General features: G+C 45.5%; 1 protein-coding gene across 1 annotated transcript; it reads left to right on the top strand.

Moving 5' to 3' along the window:
- The first annotated feature begins 3,480 nt into the window (after positions 1–3,480).
- LOC104606119 (flowering-promoting factor 1-like protein 1) lies at positions 3,481–4,347 on the top strand. The gene has a single exon (XM_010271179.2). It carries the CDS (start codon positions 3,673–3,675, stop codon positions 4,015–4,017), a length of 345 nt encoding a protein of 114 aa, XP_010269481.1. The 5' UTR covers positions 3,481–3,672; the 3' UTR covers positions 4,018–4,347.
- The last annotated feature ends 12,548 nt before the right edge of the window (positions 4,348–16,895 follow it).

Below are 16,895 nucleotides of genomic sequence, written 5' to 3'. Positions count from 1 at the left end.
ATTTATTTAGTTATTTAATTTATTTTTACTGAAAACAAATGCAAATTAATTTTGTAGTGATTAATATGAAAAAATAAATGCTGAAAATACTGAAAATTATTGAAAAATACTCATATGCAAAAATTACTGAATAATAATGAAAAAGACCAATTAAAAATCCGAAAATTCTGAAAAAAACTAAAGCTAATTAAAATACAAAAATAATTAAAAAATTAAATTAATTGTATTTTATTACAAAAAATATTGAATAATAATGAAAAAAATAATGTATTTTAATTATTAATTGTAATATAATTAAAAACTAATTATTTTTAAACTGTAATTAACAGTAATTATAGTTTAAGCTATGAATAATAGAAAATCACATTTAATTACCAAAAAGTTATATTTAATTACCAAAAAATTACATTTAATTAGTTTTAGCCAAGAAATTAGCAATATTTCTGTAAATATGATAATTTCATGGAATTACTATGTTTTAAATAAATACAGTAATTTAATAATTACAATATTTTAATAGCTAAAAATATTTTAAATAATTAATAATAAAAAGTAACAAATTGTTTATAACTTAACCTAACCTGATTAGGTCTATGAATTTGCAGAATCAAGCAATTATTTTCTTTTGAGTTAGGTCTAACTGAGATATGCACCATGCCCACACATTATTAGGGATAATCAAATTCGAAGTCTAATTGGTTATCAAACTTTTGGAGTCCAATGATGGCGTCAGTAGATAGGGCCTAAGCTAAACAACCCCTAATAAGCTCAACTTGGAAGTTATATGCATATATGGTAAATATTATTATACAATGTTTAAATAACAAATTTTATATTAATATATATAGAAATGTTTTATATTTTTTGTACTGGACTAGAATTAAATAAAAATTTTAATTTGTAAAAAATCATACTTTTATAATTAACACAAGCCTCTTTATCAACAAAAAATGTGCAAGCCCAAGCCCAAGCCCAGCCCAAACATTGGGCCTAGATCTTGAGCTCGACCCAGCCCTTATATAAAGCATAAAGCTTGAGCCTAAGCCTGAAGCCCGATCTGTACACAAAATATCTTATTTTTAGTATACTTTTATAAACTAATATTATATTAATTTAATAATAATTTAATAAACTAATTTATATTTTCTAATATTAAATTGATATTTATTAATAATTTAAGAAGTATATATATATATATTATAACATAAGTACTTTTTATATATATAATAGTATCAGGTTGGGCTTATTTGAGAGCCCGAGCTCGAGCCCACGAGCCTAAAATTTTGCACAAGTCTGAAAAATTACAGGTCAGGCCGAGCTGGGCCATCAAGCTACTCGACCCATGAAGAGGTCTTATTGTATATATAAAAAATTGTATACATCAAAAATCATATGAAATAAAAATTTAAACATCTTTTTCAATTTTTTTATTTTAAAAATGGACCTCTCATAGCTTGGCTTGGTCCACGGCCTGGCCTGGCCCAAGGCTTGACCCATGACACAGCAGGGCCCGTGCAGGCTCAAGCCGTGGGCCATGCCAAACCGACCCTCCAGAGGCATAGCTCAAGATGCCCCGTCAACCAACACTGCATGGCCCGCACATTGTGTGGGGCCGCATGCAGGCCGATTTAGACATCTACTTGAACCAGCTCAATACTAGGGATGGGGTGGGGAAATTTAAGGATTCCCATCTTTGATGAAGAGTGGGGTGCCTTGCCCCTGAATTCGCCCGACATTGAGGAGTGGTTGCCTTGCCCTGAACCCGCCTGACACTGGGGACAGGGCAAGGATGGGGTAGAGTGTCTTGACTATGGGGCAGGGATAGGATGGGATGCTCCGCCCTGAACCCACCCCGTTGTCATTCCTATATAATTGTTAATTAATAGTGAAATTAATAAAAATGCTAGCTTTTGTAATTATTTTTATTTATTTAAAGTTAATCAAAATTACTACAAATTATAATAAAACTAAATTTATAAAAAATATTTATTCATATTAATTTAGTAATAATTATTTTCTATACATCAACATTAAATGAAAAATACAATTATTAAAATTTTAGATATTAACAATAACTTTGAATACTTTAAGTTAATTAACAATAAATTTTGATTATTAATTTAATATTAATTAATAATAAAAAAATTATTAAATCTTTCATATTTTCTCGTACATATAATAACAATATAAAACGGATTTCATATCTCTGCCGATTGCCAAGCACCTCCTTTTTGGGAAGGCGACCACCAACATGATGGACCCATACGATCTGCTTCCTGTGTCAATTCACGTGAAATTGCACGTGAATTTGCATTTGACGTGAACTTGGAAAGAAAAAGAAAAAATATCTCTTCGCTTCAAAATGAGAGGAAAAGGGAGAGAAAGAATATTAATAGTGAAAAGGGTTAGTGTCAAGGTACGACCCATCCCTTCGTTCTTCCGTGGAGCAGCCGAAGAAAAACCATAGAAACCCGAATTCATTTTACGGGTCCTACTCATTTATTGTGATGTGAGGAAGGTATGAATGTATGATACCGTAAGAATTTTGACCACTCAAATTCAATCCCCGGACCGTCAATGTTGGGAAAATCTAATGCGGAAAAGATATAATATGAAAAAAGTTTTGATAAATAATACTTTATTTGCTATCACTTTTATAATTTGAATTTATTGATAGTTGTTTTTCTGATATCATATCTTTTCTATTTCATAGTCGAGCGGATTTCGTATGGCAACATTGGTCTGGAATTTTGTTCAATAAAAACGTAAAAATCATGAGTAAAAATAATTAGTATCGATCATTTACTTAAACATATCCTCTATAGTTTTTTATGGATTTATTTAAACCAATCTTATAGTTTTATTTTATTAAAATATTTTTATACTTTGCAATTTATTTATTTAATTACCTTTTGATTAAAGACTATTTATTTTACCATCTGAATAATAACATGATCACACCCAAATTGAGTGAAAAATGTTAAAAGGCATGAGCTCATGGTTATTTATTCCAACAAAAGCACCTTTAACACTTGTTTGTATAGAAAATAAAACTAACCAAATATATCCAAATAAAGTGATTGTTGGTGCCTTGCCAACGGCAAAAAATAGCATTTTTTTTTATTAAATTTATTAAAATAGACATTAAGGTCAAATAAGGGGTGTTTTAGTAAAATGCAAAATTGGGTTGTGGGATTTCAATTTATATCAATTTGCTTGAGTCGGGATCTCCTGCCCACGAGAACCTGCCCACATTAATTGCAGTCACACATGAAAAATATCTCATTCTTTACATAATATTATACAAGGGGAGATGTTCCCAATTCAGGCGGGGGTAGTGTGTTGTGGGTAGACGTGGACAGGATTCTCATGGGCAAGAGATCCGCACTGAATTTGCTTCTCAGTTTTCTCAAACATCGATTATATATGTTTTCATTATCTGAGGGGATTCCTAATTCGTCAAATGGGCCAGAACGCCCTGGCGTCGATGCTACGTACGTCATGCGAAAACGCCCCGGTGATATCAAACATCAAGGGCTACTCCATTAGCCCAACACATGAACACAGCATTATATAAACCCCACTGAGGTCTACTCCTTTCCCACGTCCCAGAAACCAAAACACAAACACTTGGTGTTTCATTAATTCTCTCATCGTCTCGACGATATCGAGATGTCTGGTGTGTGGGTGTTCAAGAACGGTGTGGTTCGCCTGGTTGAAAACCTGGCGGTGGAGTCTCTGGACGGAAGTAGTCGACAAGCGTCGACCACCAGGCGCAAGGTTTTGGTTCACACGCCAACTAACGAGGTAATGACGTCTTATGCAGTTCTTGAGCAGAAGCTGTTGGAGCTGGGATGGGAGAGGTATTACGATGACCCAGACCTGTTCCAGTTCCACAAGCCATCCACGATTCACCTCATTTCTCTCCCCAGGGATTTCAGCAGATTCAGGTCGATGCACATGTATGACATTGTTGTCAAGAATCGTAACAGATTCGAAGTTAGAGATGTTATGTAATGTCACCCGTCGTCGATTGGACCTGCTTTGTGCGCTGCCCTTGCGTTTGGTTATGTGTATGTTTTGTTGTGTCTCCAACTCCATCCACCATCTTATTACTATGCTTATTTAGATCGCTCATGCTGGTCTCATCTTTCATATGTGTTTGTCCTTTGTTTCGTTTACTAGTCTTTCTCTTTTGCGGGTGGTATCTCTCTCCTATATTACGTACTGTGAAATAAACAACACAGGGTTTGAGTTGAGTACTGTTTGGTCTGCTGTTTTTGTGCACCTTGATAGTTTGGTTCAGCAATAAAATATGGGTTTGATTTGGTTTGGTTTGTGATGTAATTAATAGTTTATTACTCTTTTTTATTAATTTTATATCTGATTATTAGGTATTTTCTTAGGCCACGTTCGTTTGCTGGTATTTAGTAAGGATTTATTGGTTAACCGATAAATTAATCACGATCCCCACATTGCACAACAACAAATACCCTCCTACAGGGTGAGTAAGCAATTTACTCAGCTGTGCGCCAATAATACTCTCTCTCCCTCTCGCCTCTCTTTACCCGTAAAATAATAATGGATGGGACCCGAAATGAATAATGAGCACTGTCGATGATGTGGACGTGGAGATGTTGAGGTGGCAATGACACGTGGACAGATTCAGGCATCAGTTCTTAAAAGTGCATCATGCCTCTTAAGTTATCATTCTTCAATTATGGACTTATACAAGGTTGTTAGAACGGCCCAAAATCAAGAATGCAATGGGTGGGGAGTGGGGGCCCCAACCTCCACAAGCCCACAGGGGGGATTCTCTTCTTCCAATGAGATAGTGCTGGATTTGATAGAAAAGATAGTGGGGGAAGAAGGAGCAAAGAGGCATTGGTGTCACGTGAACCTAGTTGTCCATTGACGTCCCTAAGCCACGTGTAAACATCCTAATACATTGATGCATCTAATCCAAATTCCGATTCTTTTCTTTATATTTTACTTAGGGAGTTAGGGATCCGTTTGTTGACAAAAAGTGGCTGAACTGAATGGATTAATGCTTTGAAAAGAGGCCATGAACTCTTTCACGACTGAAAACTGAAATTCGGTTGATTACTACACCTTTGACCACTAAACCCATAGGGATCTCCTCCCCAAAAAACACCCTGACATAATAGCATCCACCCACATATTAAAAACGGGCTCGAATCTGCTACCCACTACTTATTCTCATATATATAACAGCTAAGCATTGGGAATAGATGTGGGAATAAATAGTGGGTAGCAGATGCAGACGCATTAAAAACATCTCTCCATGAATTTAACATGCGAAGGATGGATGGAGCAGCTCCAAAGATCTCAAATCACAGTTGTTAAGAGAAGCATCTCAAGAAAGGCCTAACTTGGCCTCGTGACCAAAGATATCTTGAATAACATTTCCTATGTTCTAGCCTTCTAGGGCATGTAATTGCCATACGACTGGATTGATGCTTTCAATGATTAACTTTGAATCTCCTTTAATAGTGATGAATGGATGATTAGCTAATGGTATTGGGTGGCGCAGTTGGCAAACGCGTTACATTGTCTCATTCATTTTGTTTTGTGGGGTGGATAAAAACTGTAGAGAATCTATTATTTGCCTTTCCATCAAGAATAAATTTGGATTTTTTTGTGCTTTTCACTTCTATGATCTTAAATATGGGAATCTAAATATGCCTTCTTAAAAAAAAATATTAAGGTTATGTTTGGTTTGAAGTAAAAGGTAGGGAAACATATACAAGTTTTGTAAAGGTTTCCCTACCTTTCCCTTCATTTCCCTATTTTTTCCTTCAAACCAAACACAGCCTAAAGGGAAATCCCCAATGCCACTTTGGTCTCTGAATTTTAAAATGTGGCAGTTCAATACCCAAACTTTCAAAACTTGCCAATCTAGAACTTATCGTTAACCAGCCCGTTAAGTGGTAATTGAAAAGGCACAAATGCCCTTTGAGTGTCATCTAATTTTCTTTATCAACGATCCAAATGTTAACAAAAAATGAACAGTCACAAATTCTTGCATCTTCTATTCAAGAAAGTTGGGGTCACGTCTCAATGGGCACTCTAGTTAGAGGAGTAAATCGGGCCGGGCCACCTATGGCCCGACATGGCCAGACACAACATGAAGGCCCACGAGCCGTGCCAGGCCCGACACAGATGTCAGCGCCATGTTCAGCCTGGTGTTTGAGGCCCACAAGCCGGTACGACACGATACAAACCGTCCGCGGGCTCATAGTGGGCCACGCTCGACCCGCCTAGAATATAGCTGTTGCCCCCCCCCCCCCCAGAGGGGCCCAACGGCTAGGCTAGTTTTAGCTTTTTGGGGGGGAGGGTTTTACAGAAATACCCCCCAACAGCTATAAACAACCATATTAGGGGGTATTTATGTATTTTGCTTATGGGGGGTTGAAAAAATGACACAAATGCCCCCTAACAGCTATATAACAACTAGTTTAGGGGGGCTTTTTGGGTAAAGTTATAAATAACTTTATAATGACCAAAATACCCCTCCCAACAACAAAATAACAACTAGTTTTTTGAGTATTTTGGGCAATTGAATTGTGTTCAATTCCTATAAATAGCCCTATCCTCCACTGATGCGGCACGATCCGAGCACTCCTTGCTAGCTGCTGACTGGCTCCTTGTTGGTAACAGACGACACCTAAGAAGACGAAGAGGAAGGATTCCAGGGGATTTGCCCGACGGGAATACTCCGAAGCTTAAGTTAGAACGCTGGGGAGGAAGGAAAGAGTATAAACAGCTAAGAGTGTAGGTCGCGCTAGATCACTGTGCTCGCGAGGTCAACTCGTGAGTAAGTAAGATAATCCAAGTTCAGAGTGAGTGAATGTATCTCTCCCCTTCGCCTAAAAGGCTTTTATAGGGGCGTTCTTGTCAAATCAGGCATAACCGCCACTGGGCTCCTGTCGCAGCCGTTAGCTACCAGATCTATGCAGGTGATCGTTATAGTGTACCATCTGCTTGGTTGAGTGACACGTCCCAAAGGGGCTGGCATGCCTCCATTTGTCGAGAGACGTGGGTGCAGACTGTAGAAAGGACAAGGACTGCGCCGCCAGTTGAGAGACGTAGTGCAGTTTGACCGGTACGGTCTTGTCAGATGGAAGCTTCCTGAGAGCGTCACATCACTCGTTCGCAAGTTACTTCGTAGCGAGCTATCCTTGCCAGGATCTACTTTGTAGCAAGCTCTTGGGGGTACTTCGAGGTGACCCTCATCAAGGTTGGTCTTTGGGGCAATTCTTCTGCTCAGGTGCTGGAGCGAGTTGGTTTCCCTAGCTCGCGAGCTAAAATAGTCTTGGAGTATTCCCTTCTCAATAGCTCGGGGAACCTGGAGCTCGCGTTGTAGCGAGCTCCCCCTATAGAGAGCTATGACGTAGCGAGCTGTTCTACAGGCTCGTTACTTGGTCGCGGTCAAGCTATGGTGCTGAGCTATTACTCGTGCTGAGTCAGGTCCATGTGTCATCATCTCAGCAGGTCGGGTCAAATCATCCTCCATCAATTGCCCCCACTTCTCGAGCTAAGAGTGTAGCCTTAGTGCGAGGAGTTCATGAAGTGTGACGGATTGATTTGACCGAAATTCAAACCTGATTGACTGCTCATATTAAATGCATGCGCGGGAATCAGGGGATTTTCTGACTTTTCAAATACAGAAAAACGCGTTGAAGCGGCTCTTAACTCCCGATGTTGTGCAGCTGTCATTACCTCAATCATGGGATACGTGCAGCCAGTCACATTTCGATTTCAGAAGGCGTGCGGTCAGCTCGACTGTGAACCGTTAGATCTTCCTTGATCTGGGCCATTGATTCGAAGGCACAGGGACTATAAATAGGAGGACCCCCTGGGCCTCATTTCCTTTCATGCCATATTGCCGCCTTCGGATTCTGAGGTCATGCATCCATCTAGTCTACCCGATTTCCTCAGTTTACTTCGTTTCGTCTCTTTCAGTGAGTCCCAATCACTCTCAATCATGTCTGTACCCATACCATACCTACTACCGGGGCGGTAACCAGTAGACCTATTCATGGGCCGGGCCACGCCAGGCTTTTACTCTTTATTAACAGAAAAATGTTAGGCCCGAGCCCGAGCCCAACCCGACCAACGGGCCTACAACTTGGGCTTGAGCCCGGCCCTGATAAAAAGCCTGAAGCCCGAGCCCGAGCCCGAAGCCCGACCTAATAAAAGAAATTTGAATTTTTTCCTATTCAAATGGACATTATCTATTTTAATTCAGATGTTTTTTTCCCCTATTTAAATGAACAATGGGCCTACAAGTGAATCAACAACCTTCTTAAATCAAAAAATTTATTCAAATGGACATCACATAGGGTTTTTACTTAGGTTTAACTATAGGTTGGGCCGGGTCGGGCTCGGGCTGGGCTATTTTGGCAAAGCCCGAGCTCGGCCCGAGGTTAAGCCCGTGGACCAAAAAGCCTGTTCAAGCCCGTCCGGGGGCCGGGCCAGCCCGTCGGGCCACCCGGCCCATGAACAGGTCTAGTAACCAGGACGATGAGGCTCCCTCGAGCTTGGGGGGAGCTTGGGAGCAGGTCCTGGAGGCTCAGGAGACCTCCGGTGATGTGGCATCTACTTTCCGGGGCAGGGAGCCTGACACCTTCGGTCCTTTTTCTATGACGGCGGAGAGGCTCAGTTCTCTAATCCGCTATTTTCACCTTCCTAGGGACCTTGTCTACAGTCTCCCCACTAGTAACTTTCCTTGAGAGCATGGTCCCGATGAGATAGTCATCTACCAGGAACAACTCGAGGTTAGCCTGCGTCTTCCCCTACACCCCTTAATAGTGGAGGTGCTAAACCATTTTAATGTCACCATCGATCAGCTTCATCCCAACGCTATTCGAAACATGTTTGGGACTATATCTTTATGTTATGAGTACTGTCTCCCCTTGAACCTTGACATTTTTGCCTCTATTTTTTGTATAAAAAATTCCACTCCCAGGGTTCCACCAGAGAGGCGTTTTTACTACCTCTCTCCCCGCCGCGGCTATAAGCTCTTGTACGAGCTACCAAATAAGATTCCCGCCTGGAAGCGGGATTATTTTGTGGTCCGTAACCCCAAGGGGTGGCCCTTCCCAACTTCTTGGAGGGGCGCCATCCAGGACCCCGGGGCCAAGCTGGACCCCAAAACTCGAAAAACGATGCTGTCCTGGGCATCGGTAGGCTTCCTCTGTTCGAACTACTTGATCGAGGAGAAGCTTGTACAGGCCGGCCTGAGTCTGGGTAGGTTGTCTTTTTAGGTCGCGTAGTGCCTTGTAGTAATATTGTGTATATACATATACTTTGTTCTTTACCAAACTGATATCTTGTCATTTCTTTTTCGGCAGCCATCATGTCTGGTGTTGACTCGCGCCGCCTCCTCTCGAGCAACCAGAAGCGCAAAGTGAAGACGCTGCGCCCTGACCGAACCCCCACCTCTGGGGGTACCGAGTTCGGGTCTACTGAGCCAGACTTCACCTCTCCGCCGCCCGAAGTTCCGTCGCCTCCATCTGAAGGAGGTGCTGGCGGGGCCAGCCTCGAGGAGGGTGAGCTCCCGCAACAAGGGATGATCCCTCCTAGTCCTTCTCAGTCGTTTCCCTACCCACAGTTCCTAGTGGGGAACTGGGAGGGTGTGAATGATTTCGTTGTGGGTCGACGGAAGAGCCGAAGGGCGATTTGCAATGAGGAGGTCGATAAGTGGGGGGCAATGGAGCTTGGGGATCTTGCCGCGCTCGCCGCCTCTCATTGTATGGTGGTAAGTGGTCCTTCTCTTCTTCTCGTCTTTCGCTTCCTTTTGCTATCTTCTGACTTCAGTCTCTTGTTGGCAGGTGAACACCGCCATCCACGCCATGTCCCTCCAGACGCACGTCCACTCCGGCGATGCTCGCAACCAGAGGGTCATCGTTCAGAAGCTCTAGGGCGAGCTCAACCGGACTCAGGGCGATCTCCTTCACACTCGCAAGGGGAGCGAGTCCCAGGAGCTGCTCGTCCAAGACCAGGAGGCACAGATTGCCAGGCTTTCTGAAGAGAGCGCACGCTACAGGGAGGAGTCGTCGAGGGTAGCAGCGGAGAGGGAGCTCCTTCGCCAACAGGTTCGAGACTTGGAGTCCACTCTTCTGGACCGAACTCAGAACTTCGACAACATGGTGGAGGCCGAGTGAGAGAAGGCAGTCTGGGACTTCAAGGACTCCCATGAGTATCACGACCTCCAAGTGGAGTATGGCTCGAGCTCGTAGCACTCCGGATTCAAACTCTGCCGCTGGTTGGTTCGAAAGAAATTTTCTGGGTTCAACCTCAACGACATTACCATGAAGGGCCTGTCTCCCGAGACGGCGGACCAGGCGAAGGAGGAAGAGCCTGACTCCCCGGAGGACGATGACGAGGTGGAGGAGGTGGGCCCCTGAGGCTGGTGGCGTTGATTTTCTGCTCTGATTTCTGGTGGCTCCCGGGTGCCATAAACCCGGTCTTGAAAAGATCTTGTTGGGTGGTTGTGCCCTTTTTACCTTCTGTTAAACTTTCTTGAGCTGTTTAGCTCGGTTTTTTTTTTTTTTGAAATGGTAATGAAATTCCTTCCTTTTTTCTTCTAAGTATGGTGTGCTCCCTTTGTTTTTGCTAAAGTGATCTCATCACTTGAGATTTCAGAGCTACATGCCAGAAGTATGATTTTTCGGTAGTTGTTATCCCAAACTATGTTGTACCGTGAAGTGATTACCATGTGTGCCTGAACTATGCGTTCGTTGGTTATTCCTTAGTTCAACCAACGTACTGAGATGAGCTATGCTTCATTGGTTTAAACCCGAGCTGCTTACGCCTCTGATATTTCATACTTTGCCTTCACCACTGAAGTGGCTAAGTCTTTCTTGATGTCGAGGTCTCAGTTAGCTCAGTATTTTAGCCCTTAGGCTAAGGGGGTGACTTATAGTCTACCTTTGAAGTTTGCCCATGCTATGGAGGCGACTGGGTCTTGTTGCGCCGAGGTCGTGTTAGCTCGGCATTTTGGCCCTTAGGCTCTCGGAGTGACTCATGGTCTACTCAGTAGTTTGCCCATGCCACAGAGGCGACTAGGTCTTATTGCGCCGAGGTCATGTTAGCTCATCATTTTTTGCCCTTAGGCTCTGGGAGTGACTCATGATCTACTCAGTAGTTCGCCCGTGCCATAGAGGCGACTGGGTCTTATTGCATCGAGGTCGTGTTAGCTCAACATTTTGGCCCTTAGGCTCTGGGAGTGACTCATGGTCTACTCAGTAGCTATAGGTAATATTGCCTTAAGTTGACAATATTCCATGCCCGAGGTACTTGTTTCCCTTCAAGGGTTTTGAGCTCGTATGTTTCTTCCCCGAGATGTGCGATCGAAGTGAAGTTCTGTTGGATCCCCATGTCTTGGCACCAGTTCTGGAATTTAATGTCCTCGAACCGCTTGTCGTTGTCAGAAATTTACATCCGAGGTAACCTGAAGCGGCATACTATGTTCTTCCAAAAGAAGTTTTGGACGTTTCGGGCTGTGATCGTTACAAGAGGTTCGACTTCTACCCACTTGGTGAAATAATCCACTATTACCACTAAGAACTTCCTCTGGCCTGTCGCTCGTGGAAATGGTCCAAGTATATCGATGCCCCATTACGCGAAAGGCCACAGGCTGGTGAGATACTTGAGATCGGCAGCGGGTTGATGGTGAATATTGGCATGTCTTTGGCACTTGTTACACTTTCTGACGAGCTCAATGGCGTCTGCTTTCATTGTTGGCTAGTAGTATACCTGTCGTAGTGCTTTTCGGGTGAGGGCCCTGCCCCCCAAGTGTCCACCGCACAGGCCCTCATGAGTGTTGCGGAGTACGAGCTCGGCTTCGGTAGGTCGCAAGCAGCACAGGTAGGGGAGAGTGTAGGATCTTCGGTACAGCCGTTCGTTTATTATGACGTATTTGGCCGCTTGACACTCTACCCTTCTGGCAGCATTGCGGTCCGCAGGGAGGGTCCCGTGTAGCAGGAAGCTCGTGAGCGGGTCGATTCAACTCGGCTCTACTTGAACGACGAGAGCGACCTCCTCTACCCCCTGAGAATGCTAGGCTGAGGCAGGTCCTCTATGTACATGGTCCTCATGGTGTTATCACTAGTGCTGGCTAACCGGGACAGGCTGTTGGCCTCAGCGTTCTCCGACCTTGGGATTTGCCTGATGAAGTATGACTGGAAGTTGAGCAGGGCCTCCTGTACTTTGGCTATGTTGGCAATCATAGTCGGTTCGCGAGCTTCATATTCTCCTGTGACCTGATTGACCACGAGCTGGGAGTCACTACAGATGATGATGTGCCTGGCTTTCATTTCTTTGGCTAGAGCTAGCCCGGCAATCAATGCTTCGTACTCCGCTTCATTGTTGGATGCCACAAACTCGAAGCGCAGTGCGTACTCCAACTTTGTGCCACTTGGGCCGTGCAGGACTATTCCGGCTCCGCTGCCCTGCTAGTTCGAGGAGCCATCTATGTGAAGGATCCAGGGCTCCTCATCCCAGTTCGCGCTTGACCTAACTAGGTGAGATGCCGCACTGGCTGCAACCTCATGGTGCTCGAACTCAACCGACCTGGGAGCTTCGGGATTGCCCGAACTGGGGGCCTCGTACTCAACCGGCCTGGGGACTTTGGAGCTGAAAGTGCATTCTGCAACGAAATCTGTTAAGGCTTGGGCTTTAATAGTAGTCCACGGCATATATTGGAGATCATACTCGCTGAGCTCAACGGACCACTTCGTCAGTCGACCGGAGACCTCGGGCTTGAGTAAGACTTGCCTTAGAGGTTTGTTGGTGAGGATGATAACAATGTGAGCTTGGAAGTATGAGCGGAGCTTTCGGGCTGCGATAACCAGTGCGTAGGCCAATTTTTCTATCTCCGGGTATCTTGTCTCTGCTCCCTACAGTACTTTACTATCATAGTAGATAGGTCGCTGGACCCGATCTACTTCTTTTATTAGTACCAAACTGACCACTTCATCACTTGCCAAGAGATACAAGTCTAAAACATCGCCCTCCTCGGGCCGGGTTAAGACTGGTATACTAGCGAGGTACTTTTTGAGCTCGTCAAATGCGAGCTGACAGTCTTGGGTCCATTCAAACCCTTTGCTTTTAATTGCTTTAAAGAAAGGTAGGCAGCGATCTGCCGACTTGGACATGAAGCAGCTCAGGGCGGCTATTTGGCCATTCAGCCTCTGTACATCCTTCATTTTTCGAGGTGGTTGCATGTCTAAGATGGCCTTTATTTTGTCCGGGTTGGCCTCAATGCCGCGCCGATTCACAATGTACCCTAGGAATTTACCCGAGGTGACTCCAAAGACACACTTATTCGGGTTCAACTTCATATTGAATTTACGCAGAATTTCAAAAACTAAGTCCAAATCTTGTATTAAGTCGCAAGAAAGCTGGGTTTTGACGACCATGTCGTCTACATAACATTCCACCTTTTGGCCAATCAATGGCTCAAACAGTTTATTTACAAGTCTTTGGAAGGTTGCCCCAACATTTTTTAATCCGAAGGGCATGACCTTGTAACAGTACAGGCCGAGCTCGGCTATGAAGGCAGTTTTCTCTTCATCGGCTAGGTCCATCCTGATTTGATTGTAGCCCGAGTAGGCATCTAGAAAGCTCAGCAACTCATGCCCCGAGGTCGCGTCCACTAGGTGGTCAATCCTGGGGAGTGGGAAGCAGTCCTTTGGGCAAGTTCAGTTCAGGTCGGTGTAGTCGACGCACTGCACCATTTACCGTTAGCCTTTTTCACCAGAATGGGGTTGGCCACCCAACTCAGGTAATGGACTTCCCTGATAAAATCAGCTGCAAGGAGCTTCCCGACCTCCTTGTCGACTGCCCTCCACCGCTCTGGGGCTAGGTTGCATTTCTTCTGTCTAACGGGCCTAACTATAGGATCAGTATTAAGCTTATGAGTTATGATGCTAGAGTCTATGCCGGGCATTTCTGCTGCGGACCAAGCAAAAACATCTAAATTCTTAAGTAGAAAGCGTACCAGTTCAGATCGCAGGGGCTCCTCGATGGAAGCACTGATCTGAAGCGTTCGGGCAGGGTCCTCTGCCGAGGCTGGGATAGAGATGGTCTCCTCCATAGGCATAGCTCGCTCCTCGCTCCAGCTCGAGGTCGTCAGCCATCTTGGCTTTTCCCTTGAGGGCGACAACATAGCATTTGCAAGACTCAAGTTGGTCACCTCACGCTACCCCAATGCCAAAGTCCATGGGGAACTTCATGGCCAAGTAGTAGGTGGACACCATAGCCCGTAAAGCATGGGTAATCGGCCCGACCCACTATGGTGTTGTACGGGGAGGGGGTTGCGACCACCAAGAAGTCATGGTTGAACCTCACAATGCTAGGCCAGGTGTCGACTTCCATAGGTACTGTCACCCTTCCTAGGGGCCAAACTTCCTCTCCGCTGAAGCCCACCAGGGGAGTGTTCGCGGGCTTTAGGTCGCTCTCCCGAAGCTGGAGTTTGTCGAAGGCCGCTTTGAAGAGGATGTCTGCCGAGCTGCCTGAATCGACGAGGACTCACTTGACTTTGAAGTCATTGATCTTCACCTTTATGACGAGCGCATCATCATGGGGGTAGTGGACCCCATGTGCATCGTTCTCTGTGAAGAAGATGGGGTCTTCTGTCCTTGGCCGTTTCGGAGGGTTCTGCCTTTCTCTACCGGTCTCGCGAGCTGACGCGTGAGCTGCTGCTGAGGTGCAGCCCGCTATGATTGAACCTCCGGCTATAACATGGATGATCCCTCGAACTGGTCTCTTCTCGGGGGGCTGCTTCTGCGGTTGCTCTGCTTGCCTGCTGGACTCGGGGGCGTCTCTACCTTGCTCCCCTTGTCGACCTGCTTTATTATTATTACTTTGTACAAAATTTTGTAAATACCCGCAACAGATGAGTTCTTCTATCTCATCGCGGAGGTTTCTACAACTTTCGATACTATGACCGTGATCTTTATGAAAGCTACAATACAAATTTTTATTCCGGGTGCTAGGATCGGCCTTCAGTCGAGGTGGCCACTTCACGTACAAAGCGTCCTTGATCGCCATGAGAATTTCAGCCTGTTTTGTGTTGAGGAGCGTGTAGTCCCTTTCTGCTGCTAGAGCTCGGGAGGGCTGGACTGGCCTTACCCCCCGAGCTATGTCCTTTTTCTTCCTGCTGTCGCCTTGAGACGGGGACTTCGGCTCCCTCTTTCTTTTTTCTGGGACCTGCTCACCCTTCTGGTTGATCTCCTCCTCAGTTCCAAAGAACCAATCCACGAGCTTAAGGAACTCGGTTACGGTTTTGGGTTGGTTGACAACTATGTGCCACTTGAACTCCTTATGGGTGATACCTCGCTTGGCTGCTGTGAGGCGAACTACGGGATCCAGGTTAGGTATCTGCAAACAAGCGTCATTGAACCGCTTGATGTAGCTCTGGATGGACTTTCCTTCCTTTTGCACTATGCCAAGGAGGCTCTCCTGAGTTCGTCGGCACCTCTTGTTGGTGACGAAGTGGGAGGTGAAAACTTGCACGAACTGCGCCCAACTTCTTATCGAGCCGGGCGCGAGGTTTCGGTACCAGGTGCGGACCACTCCTTTGAAGGTAGTGGAAAAGGCCATGCACATGCAGGACTCGCTGGTTCGTGCCAGGTGTATCTGGGACTGGAAGGCATCCACATGGTCATTTGGATCGAAAGACCCATCATACTTGTCTAGAGGAGGAAGCTTGAAATCCCTTGGCATGGGGACAACAAGGAGTTTTAGAGATAGCGGGGAAGAAACCGAGAAGAGGGGGTAGCTTTCACTTCACCTGAGCATACCTCCTCTTTTCCTTTGAGCTCGGGAGAGGCTCTGGAAGCATTTCGGCGAGCTCGCCGGCATCTTCGCTACTGCTTTGCTGGCTTGGCATTGGTGCTTGACGCTTTGGTGTCGCCGAGCTCGATAGGCTCGGACCGCTGGTGACGACGCTGGACCGAAGGGCCCTGTCTATAGTCTGCGGCCAGGACCTCGAACGGATTCTCTGCGAGCGGGAGCTCAAACTATGAAGGCTATGGTGACACGGGCTTTGTTGGCTAAGAGGCCTCTGACCCGCCCACAGGCTGCGAGGCGGGGGTAACCGGCCTCTCCTTCTTGCTACGAGAAGAGGCTTGGCTCTTGGCTGGATCCTGGACCTGGGAGGCTTCTCCCCAACGAGGCTGCTCACTCCGGCGGGAGGGCTTGGTCTGCTTCGTGGCCGGATGCCGAGGAGGAAGCGACGGCTGAGCCTGAGGCAAAGTGGGAAATTGCTGCTGGTACTGGTGTTGGGAAACCTGGTGTAGCACTTGTTGTTGGTAGAGTTGGAATTGTTGAAACTATTGCATTTGAGCCTGCATGGTCTGCATGCATTGCACCAAGTCCTCCAGTTGGTTCGGGTTGGCCGTTGGGGGCACAACCGAAGGTTCAACAAAGGTTGCTCCTACTGTAGAAGGGAGCGGAGCAATGACGGGTGCCACTGTAAGAGGCACATTCAGACTAGGAACTCCGTCCGTGGAGAAGGGGACGATAAATTGTCCATTGCAGACAGTAGGAAGCTAGGGTTGCTCCCTAGAAGCGTTCTACCTGTTGCCACGTCCGGCATTGCTGGAAGAAGCCATGAAGAATGCTAAGTTTTTGGAAGGAGCTGTAAAAGCTTGGAGGAAGGCTTTTAGAAGTGATTCCCACAGACGGTGCCAAATGATGCAGCACGACCCGGGCACTCCTAGCTAGTTGCTGAATGGCTCCTTGTTGGAAATAGACGGCACCTGAGAAGACGAAGGGGAAGGATTCTCGGGAATTTTCTCGACGGGAATACTCTGAAGCTTAAGTTAGAACGTTGGGGAGGAAGGAAAGAGTATAAAGAGCTA

The sequence above is a fragment of the Nelumbo nucifera genome, chromosome 4, assembly GCF_055504915.1.
Source record: "Nelumbo nucifera cultivar China Antique chromosome 4, China Antique-T2T, whole genome shotgun sequence".
NCBI classification, from domain to species: Eukaryota; Viridiplantae; Streptophyta; class Magnoliopsida; order Proteales; family Nelumbonaceae; genus Nelumbo; species Nelumbo nucifera.
This window is presented reverse-complemented; position numbering and strand designations above follow the sequence as displayed.

What these genes read in the sequence shown, in the direction of transcription:
- LOC104606119 (XM_010271179.2), top strand. Translation starts at nt 3,673, where the DNA reads ATGTCTGGTGTGTGGGTGTTCAAGAACGGTGTGGTTCGCCTGGTTGAA.